Source organism: Oreochromis niloticus, linkage group LG12, assembly GCF_001858045.2.
Source record: "Oreochromis niloticus isolate F11D_XX linkage group LG12, O_niloticus_UMD_NMBU, whole genome shotgun sequence".
In the NCBI taxonomy this organism is placed as follows: Eukaryota; Metazoa; Chordata; class Actinopteri; order Cichliformes; family Cichlidae; genus Oreochromis; species Oreochromis niloticus.
The window spans coordinates 8,019,102-8,039,789 of NC_031977.2; the positions used below are offsets into that span (position 1 = coordinate 8,019,102).

A 20,688-nucleotide genomic window follows, 5' to 3' on the forward strand; every position below is an offset into this window, starting at 1 on the left:
AGTCATGGCACAGCCGTTATACACCACCAGCATCGACAAAAGAACAGTGTTTGTCTCCAAGGGAGGGAGAGCAGACTTGGTCTTTTTGCTACCATCGCAGGACATGTACAAGGTTAAAGATAAGGACAGAAGCTGTAAAAATATAAATGAGGGAGAAAAAAAGCCAACAGGATACGGTAACACCCCAACCCAGTACTCACAGTCCACTGTCCAGCGCTGAGGTTTTGCAGAGCCCCAGCAGCTGCCTCTAGGGTGTTATAGTTCTGGCTCTCCGTCAGCAGAGAGAGGTAGAGCCTCACCACCTCTGGCTGATACAGCAGCTCAAAGCCTGCAGGGAAATACAGAGAAACAAACACACTGGTTAGAATCTGTAACCAGAAAGAGACCTCAGCACCTTCACACAGCCTAACTAGCCTATCTCTGCCCGTAAGAAATGTACTTTGGCGCAGCAAAACAGGAAAAGACGCTTGGGTTTGCCGTAATGCACAACACCTCTGGTGATAGCACACAACCTTGACAGACACCACAAAATTTGGACCACAGTTCTTTCTGCAAACTTTCGAAAATGTTCCTGAGGACAAAACTATGCAAAACAGTGTTAGGAGATGAAACCCACTGTGTCTATGTGGTTTTAAACAGCCTACAACTCCTTTATGAAGAAAAGCTGGAGCAGCGCCTAATAAATTTCCACTTAGTAATACTAAAGCATTACCATTGAAAACACTTCAGAATTATAAATGAGGAGAACAGAAGAAGGAGAGGTTATTGATCCGACAGCCCTCACCAAACCCAGAGTATATGAGAGGGAGGTTTATCTCGCTAGCACATAAGACATTCCAGCACAGTCAATCATTAGGCCTCCCTCTGATGGAAATGTAATTATATTATCAGCTATTAGACAGAGCAGGCACAGGGAGAGGCCGAGGTGTCGGATCGCATCAAATCAAATGTATTCATCCAAGGTTTTTCTTATTTTGCACTAACAAATGATTTACAGGAACCAAATTGACACTTTTCTGATTCAGCGGGGTGAATAGACACACTGATCTGCTCGCCTTACTGGAGCGAGCAGGCCACATAGAGAGGGAAGACACCCAACAGATTTTGATGACTTGACCGAAACACTTCTTTCCAGTTTTGAAGAACCAGCTATATTCTGCAAAGGAAGCACTCCACCTCATCTAATCTAAACAAAGCTAATCCAACAGTGTTTCAATACAGGGGGCGCAAACAGCTTTTACCCACGGAGGCTTTAACAGACTTCTGCAGCCCAGATCACAAGCTAGCTGAAGCTTTAAAATCAGCTTTTACAGAAACACAGCTTCCTTCCTATCCTCAACAGGAGTGCACATGCAATTTTAAATCCTTCTTCTATCCCTGAAGGTCCGAATGAAAGGATATATAACCCGCTACTTCTTCCCATGTGCTCTAAGGCCAGTAATTCCAAGGTTCGATTTGAAAAGCCCCGTATTATAGGAGCTGGGATGCACAGTAACCCCGTTTGATTAATGCGCGCAGGTTCACGAGGCTCTTGGTACATCCTTGAAATGTAGAAAAAGATTTCTTTCCTTTTGTAATGTGACTTGGGCCCACATATAAAATCAGCAGTCAAAACCCATAAAAAGGCATCTTATGGTAATGTACCCTTTTTTTATTGACTCACTTTTTTTTTAGTAGAAGGAGACTAAAAAATAGAGGAGAGTATCATTTTTGTGCTCAAGAAGTACAAGATAAACACATAAACTGACATTTGTGCTTCTAAATCCACATCTCACACTCATAATTTGCAGAGAGCGGAAGCCAGAGTGCTCTGACTGCCAGATTTCAAACACAGCAACATAGTAGTTAACACTCAAAAAGCGGGGTTTTCTTCCCCGAGACGCTTCCCCATGAGATCACTCGTCCAGAGGGCGTGTGGGAGGAACTGCCAGACTGGGAGATCGCTACTGGAGGTGCTGCTCCAGAAGTTACTTTCAAAAATGAAGCAGAGTGAGGAGCCGACTACCCCCAGAGTTGTAATCACGTGCTAAAACATGAATCACTTTTTTTCTCAGGGGCAACGCAAGAAAGGGGGTGGGTGGGTGGGGATTACAAACCAGACACTCAGCAACATTCTTCACGCGCCTCATATTTCTGGGCCTACTGGGTGCACACTCAGCAAACTGGAACCTATCAAGCAGGCAGTCTTGTTGACAGACATTTCATCTCCAAAGCAGATTCTCTTTACACAAAATGTCAGCCACGTTAAACCTTTGGAAGCTTTTTCTGCACTCCAAAACTGTGCATACTATGGCTCTTTCTTTTCCTGCAACATAATCTGCAAATCCACACTCCCTCCATCTTGAAATTCCTGGGGTTTTGGTCTGGCACCCAAGTGAAGAGACTTATGAAATTGGAGTTTTACAAATGAAAGACGTGCACAGTTCAACAAAGGAGAGGAAAATGGAGGGGGAAATTCACTAAGCGTTTAAACTAATTCCTTTAGCCTTAGTGGAATTTTCTCACTGTTGAGATGTTAAGTATCTCTGCCAGAGCCTTTTACTCAGCAGTTTTTGGAAAGGGCTTAATGTCAGCACCAAGTCCCTGAGGTCTTTACTAATTAGTGCAAGCCAGGTCAAGTTCTGTTGGCAACTGTACACTGAAGTGTTGTTGTTGTTGTCATCAGTCATCTCCTGCTTGCCTTTTGGCCTGCTGTTGTCAGTTTGTTAGGCAGAATTACAGTTTGGACACGGAGATGAGCTGTCAGTGTGACGTGACCTTGGCTCAGGGCGACCCACAGCCCTATATTCTGTGAGACTGCAAACACGGTGAGATTACTTGAATATGATGGATTCAATCCTGAGGTGTAGCATGGAGAGCATGCAAATCAACTTCTGAGTTTCCCCATTTTTCAACTAAATATCTAATTAAAGTTGAGCACTAGTACTTAATACTTCTCTTGCTAGTACAGAGAAGTATCGAAACCTTTTAGCAAAGCAGATCAAATGCAAGATCATGTAAATACAAGCCAAAGTCCGGTATTTAAATGTTAAACGTATGCTAGCACAACGTACTTCAATCTGCATTAATCCCCAAAATGTATGTGTTGATTTACTGGGCAAACTGATAATAGAATGAAAAAGTTCCTCTAAGCTGTAATTTTAGTTTTTGCTTCTTTCTGTTTATTGTTTTTCTTCATTGTTGTTTTTACAGCCTTCATTGTTACAATTTTACTGCAATTTCACAGCACTCATCGGTGCTGTTTCCAGTAGTAGCAAACGTCTGTTTGTAGCAGGCTGCAGCCTCTCAGGAAGAACAATAAATCTAAAGGGACATTCCAAAAAACTGTACTTCCTCTAAAGGTCGACTGAGGCCAGCTCCAAAAGCGAGTAGATCCCCGTAGATTGCCCTGTTAATATACCTCACCTCAGTGTGCTTACAGCCTAGTACTAACAATGCTTTTGGTAACCATAGCCATTTTCCGCCTTCATAACAAATGTAACTAAACTTAGCAGCATCTGCCAGGCTTCACTAATTAGTTACTTAACTGGACCTCTCAGCACCCTGGATGATATTGTTGCCTTCTGGAGTATCTGACAAATAGCACAAGGTGTGAGGTGCAGCTTTCAAGTCAATGATGAGACCAGAGGGTGAAAGAAAACATTTACTTTGCACAGGGATGAAAGTGAATGTAAGTCAAAGTTTGGACTAACATTTGACATCTTACTAGTTGTAATTTTATCTTTTATACCAGGGGTGTCAAACATAAGACCCAGGGGCCTGAATCAGCCCAGTAAAGACTCCAAACTGATACATACTGTTGAAATTACAATACGTTGTTGTTACATAAAGATATGTCAGGGATTAAATGTGGAGTTAAACTTCTTTTCACTGACAAAAGAGAGTTTCAGTGGTCCAGCCCACTTAAGATAAAATGGGTTTGACTTCCCTGCTTTACACCACACAAAAGACTCCCGCTGAGCTCTGCTCTGAAGTCAGCGCATGCAAACACACAACACTGTCACACACAAACACAGAACGGCACAGTCAGTAACAAGCTCGTCCCTAAATGAGGTGAGAGGGGAGGAGAGGGGGGTTTCTTTTCCAAGTAGACGACGATGGCGACAACTCCTGCAATCGAGGTGGAGCTCAATTATCACTGGAGAGAGGGGACTCTGTGGGGCCGCGGTGCATGAAAACTGGGTTAGAAATGAAGTTAAGTTGAAGTGATTGAGTGACGCTCAGTGCAGAGCCATAGCATTAATTCAGTTCAAGTGCCCACACTATTACCTTCGCAGGCTGTGACAGGCCGGTAAATGATAATGGATTAACTGATGAGCAAGGTAGCAACGCACACATGAATCCACACGCAGCACATGTATGTGAGCATAATGAAGGCGCTCCTCTCCGATTCACACACTCATCGACTCGGTTCTCCGGAGCAATTTGCCTTGCTCTCAGACAGTTTGCTGCATTCAGGCAGAACTCGATACATACCTCTTCAAACAGCTCCATACACGCACACAAACACATCAAGCCCTTGTGATGAAAGCGATGTTCATCGACCAACCCCGACTAGATCAAGAACACGGTCTCCTTCTGCATCCTGCAAGCACTCTATTTATTCACTGCTCCATTTCCAATACACTAGGAGCACGCAACACTTCCATCTGAACAGGAAGGACATGATGCCCCATCACTTTTTACAACTCATAGGAGAGAGTCAGAGGGGGATAAAGAGAGTGGCAGGCAGAAAAATAGAAAACAGCAAGAAAAAAGAAAGCATCTCTTATAACATACTGAAGTAATTTTCACATAACAGCTTTTTCCTGTTACTCTCATTGTAAAACAGCTCCGATTGAGCATCAGAGAAACACGTGGAAGGCAAAGTAAGAAAAAGTCCGGAGAAATAGCTCATAATGCTAGACTGACCACAGGATGACCTTCTCTTCCTGCATAAATAAATCAGACCACCACAATGGGGCAGCCTGACGTTATCGAGTCTCCACTCTCATACGCGTTTAACCCTGCCAGTCCTCTTTATATTTATACCTCCTTATATAAGTACAAGCAGGCACATGGGAGAGTGCTACAGTGCTAATGAAGACTTCCGCAGGGCAGAGCCATAGCATGGCGACAGCTAAAACAGCACATCATTAAAAGTGGTACGCCACCAACATAATAATGGTCACGACTCTCTCGAGTTCATTAAAAACTAAAAGGTAAACGGTGGAGCCGTGTAAACAAAACAAGGAAATTGGCAGGCTATGCAGAGGCAATTCCAGTCGTACAGCGTTTGAAAATTACGCTTTGTTGTTATTGTTGTTGCTTGGAGGAGCACCAGATGGATGGAGTTTACACACCGTGTCAGTTTTTCAAAACATGATGGATAGTAAGAATTAGAGCGGCCGGAATTTATGCAATTTATCTGTCAATTACGGGAGGCCTGCTTTAAAGGTGGTCAGTGGGCCCATGTTTCTGATCGCACAGAGAAGCTGCTGTAGCAAAAATTCGATTGTTTTCTCCTCCTTCCCCGAGCCTCGTCATATTACTGCAGGAGATCTGCTCGACTAAGATCAGACCTTTGATAGAGAGGTGTTGCTTGACGCTGCACAAGGTAGCAAAGTGACCATCCTGACATCTATCCAGTCCAACGTAGGAGGAGCAACAATTAAGGTGTCTTAAATTGCTGGGCTCAACTGTGATGTCCTACAAACTAGAAATATGTCTACTTGGAAGGACTGGATGGCAGTATCTGTGGGGACTGGTATAGTAGATGCTTCCTTTCTGGTGAATGTGAAATATTAAATGGACATGTAGTGAATCTAACAGTTAGAGAAGTGGAAATCCCATTTGTATGCTTGAGACGCATCTTAATGTCAGGTGTGAATGTAATTAGGCCCCGATATGAGATGCACGTTAATGCAGCGTATAAATCGCACAAAAGTACATGCAATTGACTTTCAAATCCCTTCCATTGCTCTCTCTGGTGTAATTGCTGTTGTGGCAAACCACAGTGAAAATCAGCTCCTCCACGTAGGTCACACTGATAACAAACACTCTTTTGCAAAATCAATTTGACCCCTGTCTGGTTCAGCTGATTCAAAACACACTAGTGTACTCATCCCATGCCAGAGGGAAAACATGTGATGTAGGATCACATTCCCTCCCAGCAGACCTGAAGCAGAGAGGGGCCAAAACAGAGCACGCTGATGGTGTGCCACGGCAGTTCACCCTCCAGTCACCCCTTCAGATTGACAGGGTCCAGGAGTCAAAGCATCATTTTCTCCTCTCATAGCCAGTTGGCTCCCGCTGCAGATTGGCATCTCTGCGGGCAGCCCGGCATCTCTGCGGGCAGCCCCAGGGCAGCACACATTAGCATACCCACATAGTGGTTGGCCTTGGTTTGTTGGATGTTGACAAAGAAAGGCAGAAGGTGGCAACTGGCCCATCTTTTGGATAGCTACCCATCAGCTTTGGAGCAAAAAGATATACTGGCATGATGATGTGGATGAAGAGAAGGGGAGGGGGAGCTGCTAAAAGAGTGGACCACAGGAGAAAACATATAGCTAAAGGCACAAGGCAAATGTGTAGACCTCTTTGTCACTCCCTTCCTCTGTCTGCAGTGTGCCATTTCACTGCAGGGGGTTCTGTTCCACCAAGACCAAGAGTTTGGTCCATGAAAGCTGGTTTCCTACCATTTAGCACAAAAGCACTCTTTGCAGCAAGCTGTTTCTGCAGTGACAAGAGAGTATCCCGTCTTCCTGGTGCTGACAGGCCTGCAGAGTCCTGCTGCGGGCTTTTTGTCCAAAGAGGACAGATCATCACCGGTAGCGAAAACCTGCAGATGAACTGACACCAACTGTCCAGAATGTCCAAGTACTCTTTTAACTAAGGCCAGCAGAAATGCTCCATATCTCTAGTTTCAGCCACTGAACCTTGGACACAGACACAAAGCCGATGGACTTCTCAGTACTGAGCCACAGTTGTATTAGGTTTTCTATGGCTTACTCAAGAATGTGCCTCGCAGCTATCTGGCCTCTCAGTGGATCGACAGCCGTAATGCAATGGCTGTTTGTTTCCAATGTCCCTCCTGCTAATGCAATAGTGTTTTAAGCCCTCAGGTGGAGGTGTTAGTTTATATTAGAGTTTCTGTCGGTTGGAGATGTTATTTCCCTTTAGATGAAAAACATATTGGTGAAACTTGTCACTTTCCAAGTTGCGCAGAGTATGAATCAGCCTTTCATAACAAGTTCCTATTGAACAAATGGCTTTCAAAATTAGTATCGAACAATGTTTAGACACAGTTGTCAGATACTACACATCACCTATTGTAGAAACATGAGGTAGTTAGAGATATAACTAGGTTTGGATACTTGACGCCTTGTAAAAGTTTAATGTTATGTACCTAGGTGCTTTTATTTGGAAATAATAACACAATGGGCTACAATGGGATACATTCCATTTTCTATTAATTATGACAAATGTGAATACATGGCTGTAACAAACCATTTCAAAGTCCAGAATTGAATGTAGGCTCTAACAGTAATATCAAAAGAGTTGGGGTCTATATTAGAACTTGTTTTCTGTAATTAGTGCCACATTACTGCTTAAACATTGAATCATTGTGTCATGTTCACATTAATGTTAGAAACTACAACAATGAACGCGCTGGAGACACATATAGCTCATGTCAAACTCCATTCTTAATATGTTAAATAGGGTTAATTAATGTGGTACTCTTGCACAGAAGCCATACAAGTTTTATTTAGATGACTGATGTTTCAATTAAGTTCTTAACTTAGCCTTGTTTTTAGAAAAAAATACCTGCTCTCAAAACGCAATCAAATTTGTTAGTTTGGCACTGCTTTTTATGTTTTGGGTTTAAATTAGAGAAAAGTAAGACTGCAGGAATATTCAGTAAAGATGTAGAGTAATACCTAGGGTTGGATGCAGAATCATGTGACAGAAACTGACCATTCAGAGCAGTTATAAGCCCTTCAAGTTTTACTCATGTAAATAAATATGGGAACTGACTATTGCACTGTAACTGTACAGAATATACAAAACAGAAAATAATGAAAAAGCAGAATGGGTTCCCTTGAAACATGTGAGAGTTTGTCACTGCTGCTTTCAATTCCCAGGTAATGTTAACACAGTTTTGGTGCCTGTCGTGCCGGTCAGCCCCGTCGCCCATAAAAATCTGCTGTGGAGTATGACAAGCTACCAGCTGCATCCCGCAGATGCATGTGTTGACTGTGCCATTACATTGGCTACAAATGGAGAAAAAATTGATACAGAGAAGTGTGCTGTTGAGCACATTTGTTTTCTATCCCTCCGTCTCCTTCCTGTTTCTCTGCTTGCTTTCTTCCACCGTCTTTCAGTCTCCTCTCACCACCTGTCAAATCTGCGCCACAGACACAAAATGTAGCACACGAGCCAAAACTGCTTTAAGCTACTGATGCAGACAATATGTAGAAATGAAAAAGTACACGATGATGGTACGAAAGTTGCCATGGAAACCACCTCTCCATCGCCACTAACAAATCGGCTCATTCAAGGTTCACTGGAGACAGTTGGGCCAGAAACGGCAAAACAAAAAGGAACATGCTGCATTTCAGTGTGCATGGAGCATAACGCAGCATTTAGGCGCTGCATATTATTCTGAGGTAATGTGTTCAAGGCAGGAATTAGAAAGCCAAACTGGACACCATAGCTTGGAGTAGTTTGTAAATAGGGATCCTTCTCATACTTACCTAATTCCCATAATTCCACAGCCACTGGCTAAAAATGCCGACCTGAGAGCTGTAATTAGTGGCTAAGCCCTCCACGCACCTCGTGTAAGTTTATGTTTTGCAACAACAGCGTCAGATGATCAAGTGTTTCAGAGTGGAGGGGCGTGTGTGTGCGCGCCTGTGAGTGTTTTAGTGTATTTGTGTGTGTGCACGTGCATGTCTGAGAGTGGAGTGCGTACCAGCATCACCTTGAGTGGCTGCTTTCCTTACTCAGTCAAGTCACGTCCTCACCCAGACACAAACGAAACCAAAAACTCAGGCTACAGCAAGAGGCTGCCAGAGAGGAAGAGATAGAGGGCAAGAAAATGGTAGAGAGAGGAAGAAATAAAGGTAAAGAGAGCGAGGAGTCCAGGTCCCACAGAGACAAGGTGTGTGTATGTGTTTGCGTGGGAACGGCAACATTTCCCGTTTCTTATTTGGCAGTTTAAGTTGCTCACCTGCGCCTGAAAGTCTGAAATATAAGCTTAAGTTGTCAGGGCGATGTTGTGCTTTCACCGCAAATTCCACCTTACAGTCAATTCCCGACGCACTACACCTCTCCACATCTGACAGATATTTCACAAGGAAATTGCGTAGCAACAGAAGCTCAGGAGAAGCGAGGAGAGAAGGAAGAAAAGGGAAGAAGGGGAGAACAGTGGGAATGTGAAGAAAAGAGACTAAGCGGGGATTGGGTGGGTAGGAAAGGGAGCAAGGAGGAAAAGAAAACAGATGCTGGGAGAAGGGAGAGGAATGGGGAAAAAAAGGCACAACAAAGCAGGTGAACAGGGTCAAAGGAGGGAAGGAATAATATAGTGGGTGAGGTAGAGGAAAGGACAAACGTATAAGGAGCAAAGAGGAGAAGGTTGGATCAAGCAAAAAATCGTGACTGAGTGGAGCTGAGCTATGAATGTTGCATGGTGAATGGGACAGCTGTCTGGCAAATAGTCCACAGAGATGCATGGATCGTTTCAGGGCATCAAGATGAAAAGAAAGGGGGGGGAGCCATTTACAATCTACAATAAGAAAAACTGATGCACTGCAGCACTAGCTAAATGATGTGCTCTGCAGTTTGGGGAGGGGGTTTGGAGTTTGGGTGTCCAGCCTTCGGGAATAAGCCTAGATAATCCTGTCGACTGCTGGTGTGTGTGGTGTGTGTGTGTTTGAGAAGAGGGTGGGGGGGGTTAATAGAGATATGGCAGTGACTGGAACGAGGACTGAAGATAGAGGCCAAGAACTAAAGAAGATGGACTAAGGGGTGTGTGTGTGTGTGTGTGTGGGCTGTGAGGGCCTGAGCCCACAGTCCGGATGAAGGAAAGTAATAAGGCTTAAACACACACACACACAGACTAGAGGTGCGGCTATCTTTGTTGCTTGAAAGCTGCCAATAACAGCGGTTAATATTTGATGCCAATACATACAGCACGTGGATCATTTTCATTCAACTTACAAACATTTGATGCTCCTTCCAGCTCTACGTTTTTATTCTTGGACAATGGAGCAGAACTGCATGATTCACAGTTCAAAAAGACTCATTTGTGCAAAACCCTCAGCTCATTTTTAGAGCCTGACCAGCAAAGGATTTTAAGACCGGTATCGACACCAGTGTTTGGTGTTTTAATGAAATAAATTTAATGAAAACATGAAACATAAATATTTGTTATGTGTAGTTATGAGTCCTTACTAAGATGGCACGACAACACTTTTTAAAAATAATCATGTTTCACTGTCATTGTCTCTGGCTCTATTAGCTGATACTCATTTTTAGCTACCACCGCTTTCTAAATTTCTTCTGATTGGCTGTTCCTCAAAAACAAAAGACGGATGGGGCTGCTTTCTTCACGACCAGGGCCATGTGCCTGAGATGACCATGTAACACATATCTATTCTCAATGGCATCACGCAGAGCCAGGAGTAGAAAAACTGCTTCACTGTAGAGGGATTGCTTTACAATAGAGCAGAGTTTGTAATGCATGACGATGGCTGTGATGGTGTTTGGTGGTGGAGGGATTTCCACTCTAGGTTAGTGTCAGCAGTCATCTCTCATTTAGCGCTCCTTTCAGCTTCACCCGATGATGCTGTGGTCAATTTTCCTAGGTAATATATTCTCTCCCGAAACACCCTGACAACACCACCTTTATTAGTTAACGTCACCTTATGCTCAAGTGTGAGGTGCATTGTCCTTTGCAAGTGCATGAGTATATTTGTGTGTGTATGTGTGTGTGTGAGAGAGAGTAAGATGGAGGGAGAGTTTGACAGTATATTTGTGTGTCAATAAGCAGTGCTGCTGGTTTTTTCTCCCTTTTTTGGACAGCTGTATGAATTAGGATTTGCGTGCGCTTATAAGAGTCAAATGAAAGGCAGTGAGGATGAGATGATTTACTCCCGTCGGCTTAAACGAGCCCATCGCCAAATCACACGGGCATTAAAATCCAAAATGCTTCTGATTATAGACCAGTCAAACAGACTGACTATGAATGCTAAGAAACCAAAAAAGCACTACCCACTCAGTCTTCTCGCTTTATACAGAAATGGACACAACTTTTCACTTATACTACTCTTTCTTCTTCTCTTCTCTTTTACAGCTGTTATGTGGGCCCAGGAACATTGTTAACGCTCTGAGACCTTGACCCGTTCTATTCTTCTGTTTACTCGTTCGAAAGGAGAATACAGATTTTTATGCCGTGTTTGATGAAAGTGTCATTTAAATGCCACAATGTAATCTGAGACATAGAGCCGTCCTGACGCACGGCATAAGCCAGACTGCAAGTAAAACCTCATTGGAGGGACAGTTTGATTGGACGCCTGCCAGTGCCCGTGACCCTCTCATTCAATTGTACACGAAGACAGCGGTCCTTAGGGTGCATTTAGGCGCTCCTGTTTACAACAGTCTGGATTGTTTACGGCTGATATTTAACAGGTAACAGGACAGTGGCAAATTCTGAAGGGGGGCGCTTTTTTCTCCTCACTAAGCCTCTGTTGTAGTTCCAGCGAAGCCAGTCAGTACGCCATTAATCTGCTTTTAATTAGATTAAAGCGTCTCTCACAGAAACAGGAAGCAGCACTCTTGTGTCTCGAACAGGGCCAAACAAAGCCTCCAATTGGCAACTAAATCTCACAGTGCTTCCTCCTACTTTCCTGGAACCATTCTTGTCTCATAATTATCACTTTACTCCAACTGCTCAGGTTTGGGGAGATGTGGGAGGAGAATGACATGGTTAATCATCTGAAGAGCCTGATGTTGCCGGCTACTGTGAATTCCTGGCACTTTTTTGGAGTTTCACAGAGCACAGTAGGAGGAGACAGAGGGCACTGAGGGGTTTTTTCTTTCTTTCTTTCTTTTTGAAGAGGAAACAAAGTTAGAGCTGTTATGTTAATGCACTGCCACTGAAGAAGTGCTGGGAATTAGAGATGCCCCACTGTCCTCTGCCAAACGCAGGTGGATAAATGCTGCCATGCATGAACACACACAAACACATAATAATCTGCAAGGACTTCACTCCACTAATGATGTGTAGCGCAGTCACTCTCTATGAGCTCTCCTAGGAATAGCATTATTATGCAAACCTCTCTGTATTTCCAACAAAACACACGGTGGTCCCACTTACATAAACCTCTTGCTCCCCTCATTTGTTTTTCACTCCGTGCCTTATTATCACTCCTTTTCATCACTGAGTAGTTGAAGCGGGAGTCGCAGTAGCCAAAATGTCAGCTCGGAGCCGCTGGCTATTCCAATAATTAGTCCTTTTTCCTGTGTGTTTTATTAGCAGCAACAAAGGCAAAACTGGAAGACAGGGAGTGTCAAGTTAGCTGTAGGTAGCTGAGTGTGCTCAGCGGATGACACTCCAAACAGCTGGTGTGGCAGATAGGGAATCAGATTTAATCTCAGCAAGGTGGGAAGTGGGCGTGTGGAAGAAAATTAGCATCTGGGTAAGCTTTTATAATATTTCTTTTTTAATATGTTGGTATACAAGCAAATTATGGTACTACAATAGTAATTTCACTATAAATTTAGCTCTCAAACACCACAAACCTTTGGCTGATATGCTCTTCCACCATCACCCATCATTATTTACAGATCCAGACAGTAGTTTTCAATGGTATTAAATGCTTTCTCATTAACTGATATCGTACTCATAAATATTGTATTAGGGCAATGTATTATAGCACAGCTCACACCAGTAGAGGGCAGTCTCTACTGGTGGAAAACGCAGCTGAGCTCAGTGAGCTGTGAAAGATGGTGACAAAACAAAGAAACAAACGCAACTTCTAAATAAGAAGGAATACATCTGCCCCTGTCTGGAAGTATTGTGGACTGACTTCTTCCAGCAAGAATCAGTGGAAGAAGGATGGGAAGGGATTTCTCCATTCCAAATCAATTACATTTAAATGTTATATTAGACTAGTTCTGCTACAGTCACACTCGGGAAAATACTCGTGGCACAACCAGAATTATTGCAAGCGTGGTTTGAAATGGCTACTCTTAGGGCTGTGCGATATGACCAAAATCTCATATCCCGATATTAAAACATCTATCGTCGATATAACGATATAAATTACAAAAATGTAACAGTTCCTGTAAATTCTGTGAATGTCGGGCATCTCGACTTGCGTGAAGTGTTTCCAGCTGGGCGTCGCGTACCTGGAGTCGAGTGTTTTAACTGATGCATGAAACGATATATTTTTAGACGTAAGTTGTAACAGCCGCCGTTTTCTTTGTGAGTATTTATTACACGGCGTGCTGCGGAGAAAAGCCTGTTCTAACGTTTGAGTCTAAGGTTTATTTTTTAGCACCTGGCGGCTCTTTTTTGCTTCTCATCCGTTAATACTCTGCATCTTTCACGTGACTCGTTTTATTTTGAAAAGCCTCAACAGGATCTTGAGCTTTATTGTGAAAGGTTTATGTGGAAAATAAACAAGCGGACACGCCGTGGTTTTACCGTCGTTGTTGCTAACGAAAACGCATAAAAAACAAGCGCTTGTCCTTCCGTAGTGTGGTTATATTAAATATAAGAGAAAGAGAGAACTTTAGGAAATTAATATAGCCACTACAGTGACCATCAAAATGATGAAAAAATATTGCCGTAAACAGTTTATTTTGCGACACCACGAAACAAACGATAGCGTAAAATGAAACGATAGACGTTTTTCTATCGTCATCCGATATATATCGTTATATCGAACAGCCCTAGCTACTCTGAACACAGAGGCCAACTACTTGCAATCAGTTGCCATTCTCATAGTCTCAGAGCCTGGTTCTGCTGGACAAACTTCCTGTTAAAAGGGAGTTTGTCCTTCCCACTGTCGCCAAAGAGCTTGCTCATAGCGGATCATATGATTGTTGGGTTTTTCTCTGTATGCATTATTGTAGGGTCTACCTTACAATATGATGCGCCTTGAGGGGACTGTTGCTGTGATTTGGTGCTATATAAATAAAATTATATTGAATTGAAATAAAATTGAATTGAATTGGAAAGTGACTTTGGCGTGTCATTAAAATTAGCCAATCTTCAATCTCCCAATAAAATTCAGTGTAATGTATTTCTCATCTGTAAGTTTCTAAAGATCAAGAAGAAGTTATTCATCAGTTAAGGTCTGGCACCTCTAACAGGTTCTGAGGATACAGGTTTTCACAGCCTTAAGACATTCTGCATCTGCACAGTTTTATTGTATTTATCTTCTGCGTTAAGCTCGTTTAAGTGACTTTATGCTCGTGCCTTATAAATGAAACTGCCGTTTCCATTGTCAGGGTGATAATAAAAAGCCAATAAGATGGAGTCTGTCTGGTATCAGTCTGCTGTCAGTTTGGTATCAGTTTGATGGGGATGGGATGAAATTGCCAATTACATGCAATCTGTTTGTGAGAATACAACAATTAACTGCAACAAATTGGTGAAAATCACAAATCTGTTGCCATCTAAATACACAGAAAGTTCCATTAAACAAAAATAAACAATAACTACTCACAATTACCTATGCCAGAACCTCAAAGAGAGAAACCCCATAGGGTGTTGCACGCTCAACCTGTGGGCAACCAGTTGGTCACTACAACTACTTTCAGTCAGTCGCCAAAGGCAAAAACGGGATTACAATTAACTTTCAAGTTGCAAAGACATTCCTGTCCTTTTTGTAACTTTAGTGTAACTGGGCCATAAGTAATCTAAAAGTACAAAAACTGTGAGTAAGTATGAAACTCTCCACCTTATTGTCACGGCCAAACCATCCTTGTTTCATGAAATGCCATTGTTCTTACTTACCAACTTTGTCTCTGTCTCAGGCTCCACACCAATGTTTGAATTTGGAAAACTGATGGCTAAATAACCTGACAGTTGCCAGATTGAAATAGTAAAGAAAACAAAACTCTTCAGCCAATAATACTTCATGGGGAAACTAGCATGGGGTAGGAAAGTGTAATTGTTTAGTCAACTAAAAGGACACAAACCCAAGTGTTTTTCTCACTTAATGATTGTGATATATGAAGCTGTTTGTTATTGTCTAAAATATAGTTCAGCTAACTTAATGGCAGCTACACTGTTAATAAAAGCACATGGGAAGGATACAATGTAACAAAAGCCCAAAGTTGGCATTGGTGTCATCTAATTTAGTGGTTGCAAGGATCACATAACACAATACAAAACTCCATAACCTCAGGGGGAGAATCATGTCACTTTAATGTGCCATAGGGAAATATTTCCCAGCATATACTTTCACAGTGCTCTTACCAACAGATATTACTTATCAAACCAGGAACGGGGGAAAGTTTCACACCTTTTAACATTAGGATACAATGTGTCTGATTTCTGTCTCAAATGCTTTTTTGCCTGTTTTTTTGCTCTTACAGCTATTTAATCAACCACAGACATACAAAGTGTAAATGGGTAGTAAGATCTGCGCCTTTATGCAAAGGCATCATTTATCACTCTTGCTGCCACAAATTTATGTTAGTAATAGACACAGTTTAAATGAAAATCCTTAATGAGCATGATTATGACTAATGTTTGGTTCCAGGATTCGTTTGTTTAGTTATACTCCATTTAATTATAAAGTCTCCTGTGTTATAATATCTGTTTTGGGGTTTTGTTTCTTTGCATCCAATTTAGTTTTGCCTCATGTGGCAGTTGTGACAGCAAGGGAACAGAAATATAAAACCGAATCAATCGTCCTTTTCTTAGAGCAGGGTAGACCTTCCTCTGGACATGGCCGCATCCAATTTAATAAGGACACACAACACATTGTGAATTTGGCACAAGGAAGGTGTAATGCCAAGAGAAATGCAACGACAGCGGCTACAGAGAGACAGAGAGTGATACAAGGTGCCAGACAGTCTGGAACCAACACTGTGCGGAGTGGATGCTATGTGTCAAGATAGCCAAGAAGCTGAGGGTGAGAAAGTATGTGTGAATGTGCATCGGCCATGTGTCTGTGCAAGCATTATATGCTTATATGCACGCTTTGTTTGCCATCTGCATGTCTGGATTAGATGGTCGTGACGTAGCCATCATTATTAGAGGTCTCACCTGGCAGCAAAATGTAGCAGCAGGGAGGAGATGGGTGGCAACTGGAACAAGCGAGTGGTGCGTTTTTGTGGTTAACAAAGGGGCAAGTGATTCACTGCAGTCAGCTGGTTGCGGGCTAGCATGAAGACAGCGAGGCCAGGAGTCAGTATTCGTTATGGGGGTGTTAAATTCCACAGGCATGAAAATAGAGAGCTTCTACTTGGTACCACTGCTCGGAATTTGGGAGACGGTAAGGTGTTTATTGTAGGCTAAACTTTTCCTCCTGACTGGAATTGTGTTTGTCTGAAGTAGACTTGCCAGCACGGTAATGACGCAAAGATTCCTTATTTTGAAAAATGGATCTGCTTTATCACATTTCCCTGCTGAGGCAGGATGTTCATCAAGCCTTTGGGCAAGTGGCTGTTTTTTTCCTTTTCCTCCACCACTTGAAGCCATAAAGAGAGATATAGCAGGGAGGATTAAAAGAATCAGATTCTTGCCACAGAGCCATTAAGTGAAATATTTCTCCTCCATGTGAGGTGACAACACCAGAGACAAACAATCAAAGTGTAGCTCTATTTTCTCTAACTCAATTGAGCCCCTGACTTTTCCGACATCAAGAGCTAAGACGCATCAGAGACAGAGATGACTCCGACAGCAAAACAGTCAGTGTTCATTACACTACAAATAGAGATCCCCAGTGGGTTGATATCAAAGTGGGTTACAGAATACAATAAATAACAGCTCGCACTAGTGTTGTTTGTCAATGCTAAGACCTCTCCGCAAATTAAATGCTTGGCTTGCTAGAAAAACAAAAAAACAAAACAACAACAACAACAAAAAAAACAGTGATGCATGTTACACAGTTGTCGTCTTTGTAAACGCGGGTGTTTTCTCAACTGCTGGTTGAGAGACGAGGGTTGTGGGTTTGCGCGACGAGAGGAGTGCAATAAATCTCTCATGGATGGAGAGAGCACCAAAGTGGCAGAGAGCAAGACAAATGAGAATTAGTACTGGAGGTGGAAAGAGAAATGGAGAGCGCAAAAGGGCAGACATGGAAAGCGCTGAAGCTTTTCAAGCAAAATGTCTTTATTGCTCCGTCACATTGCCCTTATTGTCAAGATATGACTAATTAGCTATACTTAAAGCAGTTTGGATCAAAAAGCCTCACTTGAAATTAGACACAGATTGCCAAAAAGATTCATCATGGTGGGAATAAGCACTGACAGATCAAACACATCCACCAAGTTTCCAACCATTTCCTCATATGAAAACATACAAGTAGTGTAGCAGTAAAAGGGTATTGGGGTTTTAACTATTGATCATTTTTCTGCAGAAAGAATGATCTCTGACTTTTCATTAAGCGCCATGATTGCAGAGTTTCTGCCCTGGTGTTATTAGCCCAGGTCCGCTTGGGATAACACAGCTTGAAAAACCCACAAAGACACTTTAAAAAGGACTAAACAACAAAGCAAATGTTAGAGAGCTGATATCTGTCCACTTATCTCCAGTAATTAGTGACTATAATAGGCTAGAAGATTTTTGGGAATAGTGTTAACTGCTTCTCAGTGCTCTCTCGCTGTTATATATAAACACCTTGACATCTTTCTCTGTCTCACTTGTCACCCACTGTGAGTGCAGAGATGCACCTAAACCAAAGCTCTGTTGTTCCATGTGTGGCTCACAATTAGTGTTACAGAAGGATACTAGCGCTAAATTAATTGAGGGCAATGTTAAAATGCCCTGCTGCCAGTCAAACTGCTGGTGGAGACCCTGCTCGGGTCATAGTTTTTTAAATTTAGTAGTTTATGGCCAAGTGCATACAAAAGTAATGATATTTTCACTCACTTCAGTATATCAGTTTAATCTAATTAATATTTAATCATTAGCAGAGTGCCCACATTTTACAACTCTGTCTGCACTATAAAAACAGTGATGGTAAAAAGAAAGAATAATTAAGAGGGTTTCTCCAGCATTCACAAAACACTCCCTCTGAGGTAATTACATTAATAAACTCTTTCTTAAGAGTTTAAGATTATTTGATGAACTGGTTAAAATCTGCAGTTCTTCTGATTAATTGCTCCTTCCATAATTCTTCTTCTACCCTATTGCAATCTGGAAATATTAAATATTTAGGTATTAATGTTTCTCCTAGGGTCGTATAATTAAATAAACTAAACTACATCGCACTTTTAAAGAAAATGGAAGATGATCTGGCTAGATGGAAGTCTCTATATTATTCATGGGAAGGGTTGCTTCAATAAAAAATGCTGGTCTAAGGAGCTTGGAAAGAAAGGCGTGTGCACTTCTTTAAGTTTCTGGAAGACGTTTCACCTCTCAGCCAAGAAGCTTCTTCAGTTCTAAGAGCAATTGGCGGAGAGTCCTATTGGGAGTGTCTCAAAGGCTACGTCCACACTATCGATAGATTTGAAACGATGTTTTCGTCTGAAAACGCCCCGCGTCCACACTAGCATTTTCAGTCGTTTTCACAGAGTTGTCCGTCCACATTGAAACGATCGAAAACGTTACGTTCCAGTACTGCGCATGCGTGAAACGCAAGAAGATTCGACCTGCCTCATTTTTGTCTGCCGTTTATGACTTTCCGGCTCGTTGAAACGTCGCGGCATAATGTTGAGGAAAAGCACAGAGTTTTTTAAATGGACTAACAATGAGGTGGAGTTGTTGCTGTGAGTAACACCAAAGTACAAAGTTGCAAAAGCGAGTGAGAGTTAAAGAATTTGAAGAAAAGCTATCTGGAGCATGTACAGACTGATATTAATCTTTATTAGGGCTGTGAAAACTGAGAGCTAACAAAACAACTGCTGTATAATGCCCTTCACTATCTTTGTTTAATTGGTCACATGACTGCATCACATGACTAAAATGCGTCATCGTTTTCTAAAGTCTCTGTTTTCACTGCCTACACTCCAACGCGAAAGCACCGTCTTCAAATGTATTCATTTTGGAGAGCGTTTCAAAACGCAGCGTTTTCCTTTGGGGAAAACGCCGTCTCAGTGTGGACGGGAAGCCAAAACGGAGAGAAAATGATGCGTTTTCAAATGAAAACGGATTAGTGTGGACGTAGCCAAAGAGGGTCATGGACCCTCTATTGTTCCTCTGCCTGATCACACGAGCCAAGGTGTGAAAACGGGTGTGGGTCACAGTCAGCCAAGGTTTGACATCTTGCCACGCTCTATCATGTGACTTATTGAGAACAAATGACGCAATATGTGAGTGGGCATTAAGGCGTCTGGGAAGGGATCTCGAATCTGGATTATAGATGGCAGACAGTTGGTGTCGTAAGCCCCGCCCTCTGTTCAAAGATGGTCGTTCACAGTGAACATAGATGGCTTCTTTCACTCCTCTTTCAAACCATCTGTCTTCTCTGTCCAAAATGTGAATATTGGCATCGTTGAAAGAGTGGTCTCTCCAATGTAGAGGTCTGAGCATTTCTCGCTGCACTGCACAGCGTATACTACGTTGCTAAGTCTGTGTTTGGGAGTTTCGTCTTTGGGCCAGTTTTTGTCTGAGTGTGTGGCTGGGTCTCAAAAACACTGGGATGTCGTGATTGGAGAAGACTCTCCTGAGTTTCTCTGAGGGGCTGATTGACCCTCTGGGGGTATTAGTGCTTGGACTTTAAGGTTTGGTTTGTTCTCTGACATGCACTGGCAAGTATGGGATCTTTGGGACTCCCCCCATGACTGCTGTAAGTACACAGTCTTCATCTTAAAGTGCCCATAATGACATCAAGTTTAAAGCTTTTCCATTCTGCAATCTGATCCCACTGATAATATATGCATTTGTGGTCGGAGGCATGTGTAAGAATGATTTTACTGCAGGCCACAAATAAAGTTATCTTAATTCACTTGGGAAAAAAAATGTTATTAGCTGAGCAGCCAATTGGTAGATTTTTAAAGGCTCAAGCCTGTCTTCTTTATGTCTCAAGGTAAAATGCTCTTAGTCCTGGTTTGGCTATGATCTGAACACTTGTACTCGAACACTCGGATGCTCTGGCTCACTGAAAACACAACTACATCCTCAGCTGGTGTGAGGTGCTTTCCACCCTCCTGCATCATAACAGTACTCTGACAATAAAGCAGAGAGAGATACGCATAAGAGAACAGACAAAGGGAAACATATGAAGACTGTACCAAATGTAAGGTCTAATTAATTAAATACAGTGTTTCCTCAAAGGAAAGCTAACAACTGTTTCTCTGTTCTTTCAACATTTTATTCAGGCTGGAAGAAATCAGGAAGAAACAAGATTCCATTCAGGTTTTTCCACCTGTCCACTCTAAAGCCACTTTCACATATGTTGGAAAAACCAGATTGAAACATTATTATTGGAACAGTCATCCTTGCTCGTATGCAGCACACCTGTGCTATTCTCACACAACTGCAAATCAGCACAACAGGACATCACACGGACTTTGTACTAAGGT

General features: G+C 42.4%; 1 protein-coding gene across 13 annotated transcripts in view; it reads right to left on the reverse strand.

The window, feature by feature from the left end:
- arvcfb (ARVCF delta catenin family member b) overlaps window positions 1-20,688 on the reverse strand; it is a 255,585-nt gene that overhangs the window by 20,915 nt on the left and 213,982 nt on the right. For all 13 annotated transcript variants that reach the window (XM_025896848.1, XM_005472989.4, XM_025896846.1 and 10 more), the window contains one exon: window positions 201-328. In XM_025896848.1, the coding sequence (XP_025752633.1) occupies window positions 201-328 (128 nt within the window). The remainder of the gene's footprint in view (window positions 1-200; window positions 329-20,688) is intronic.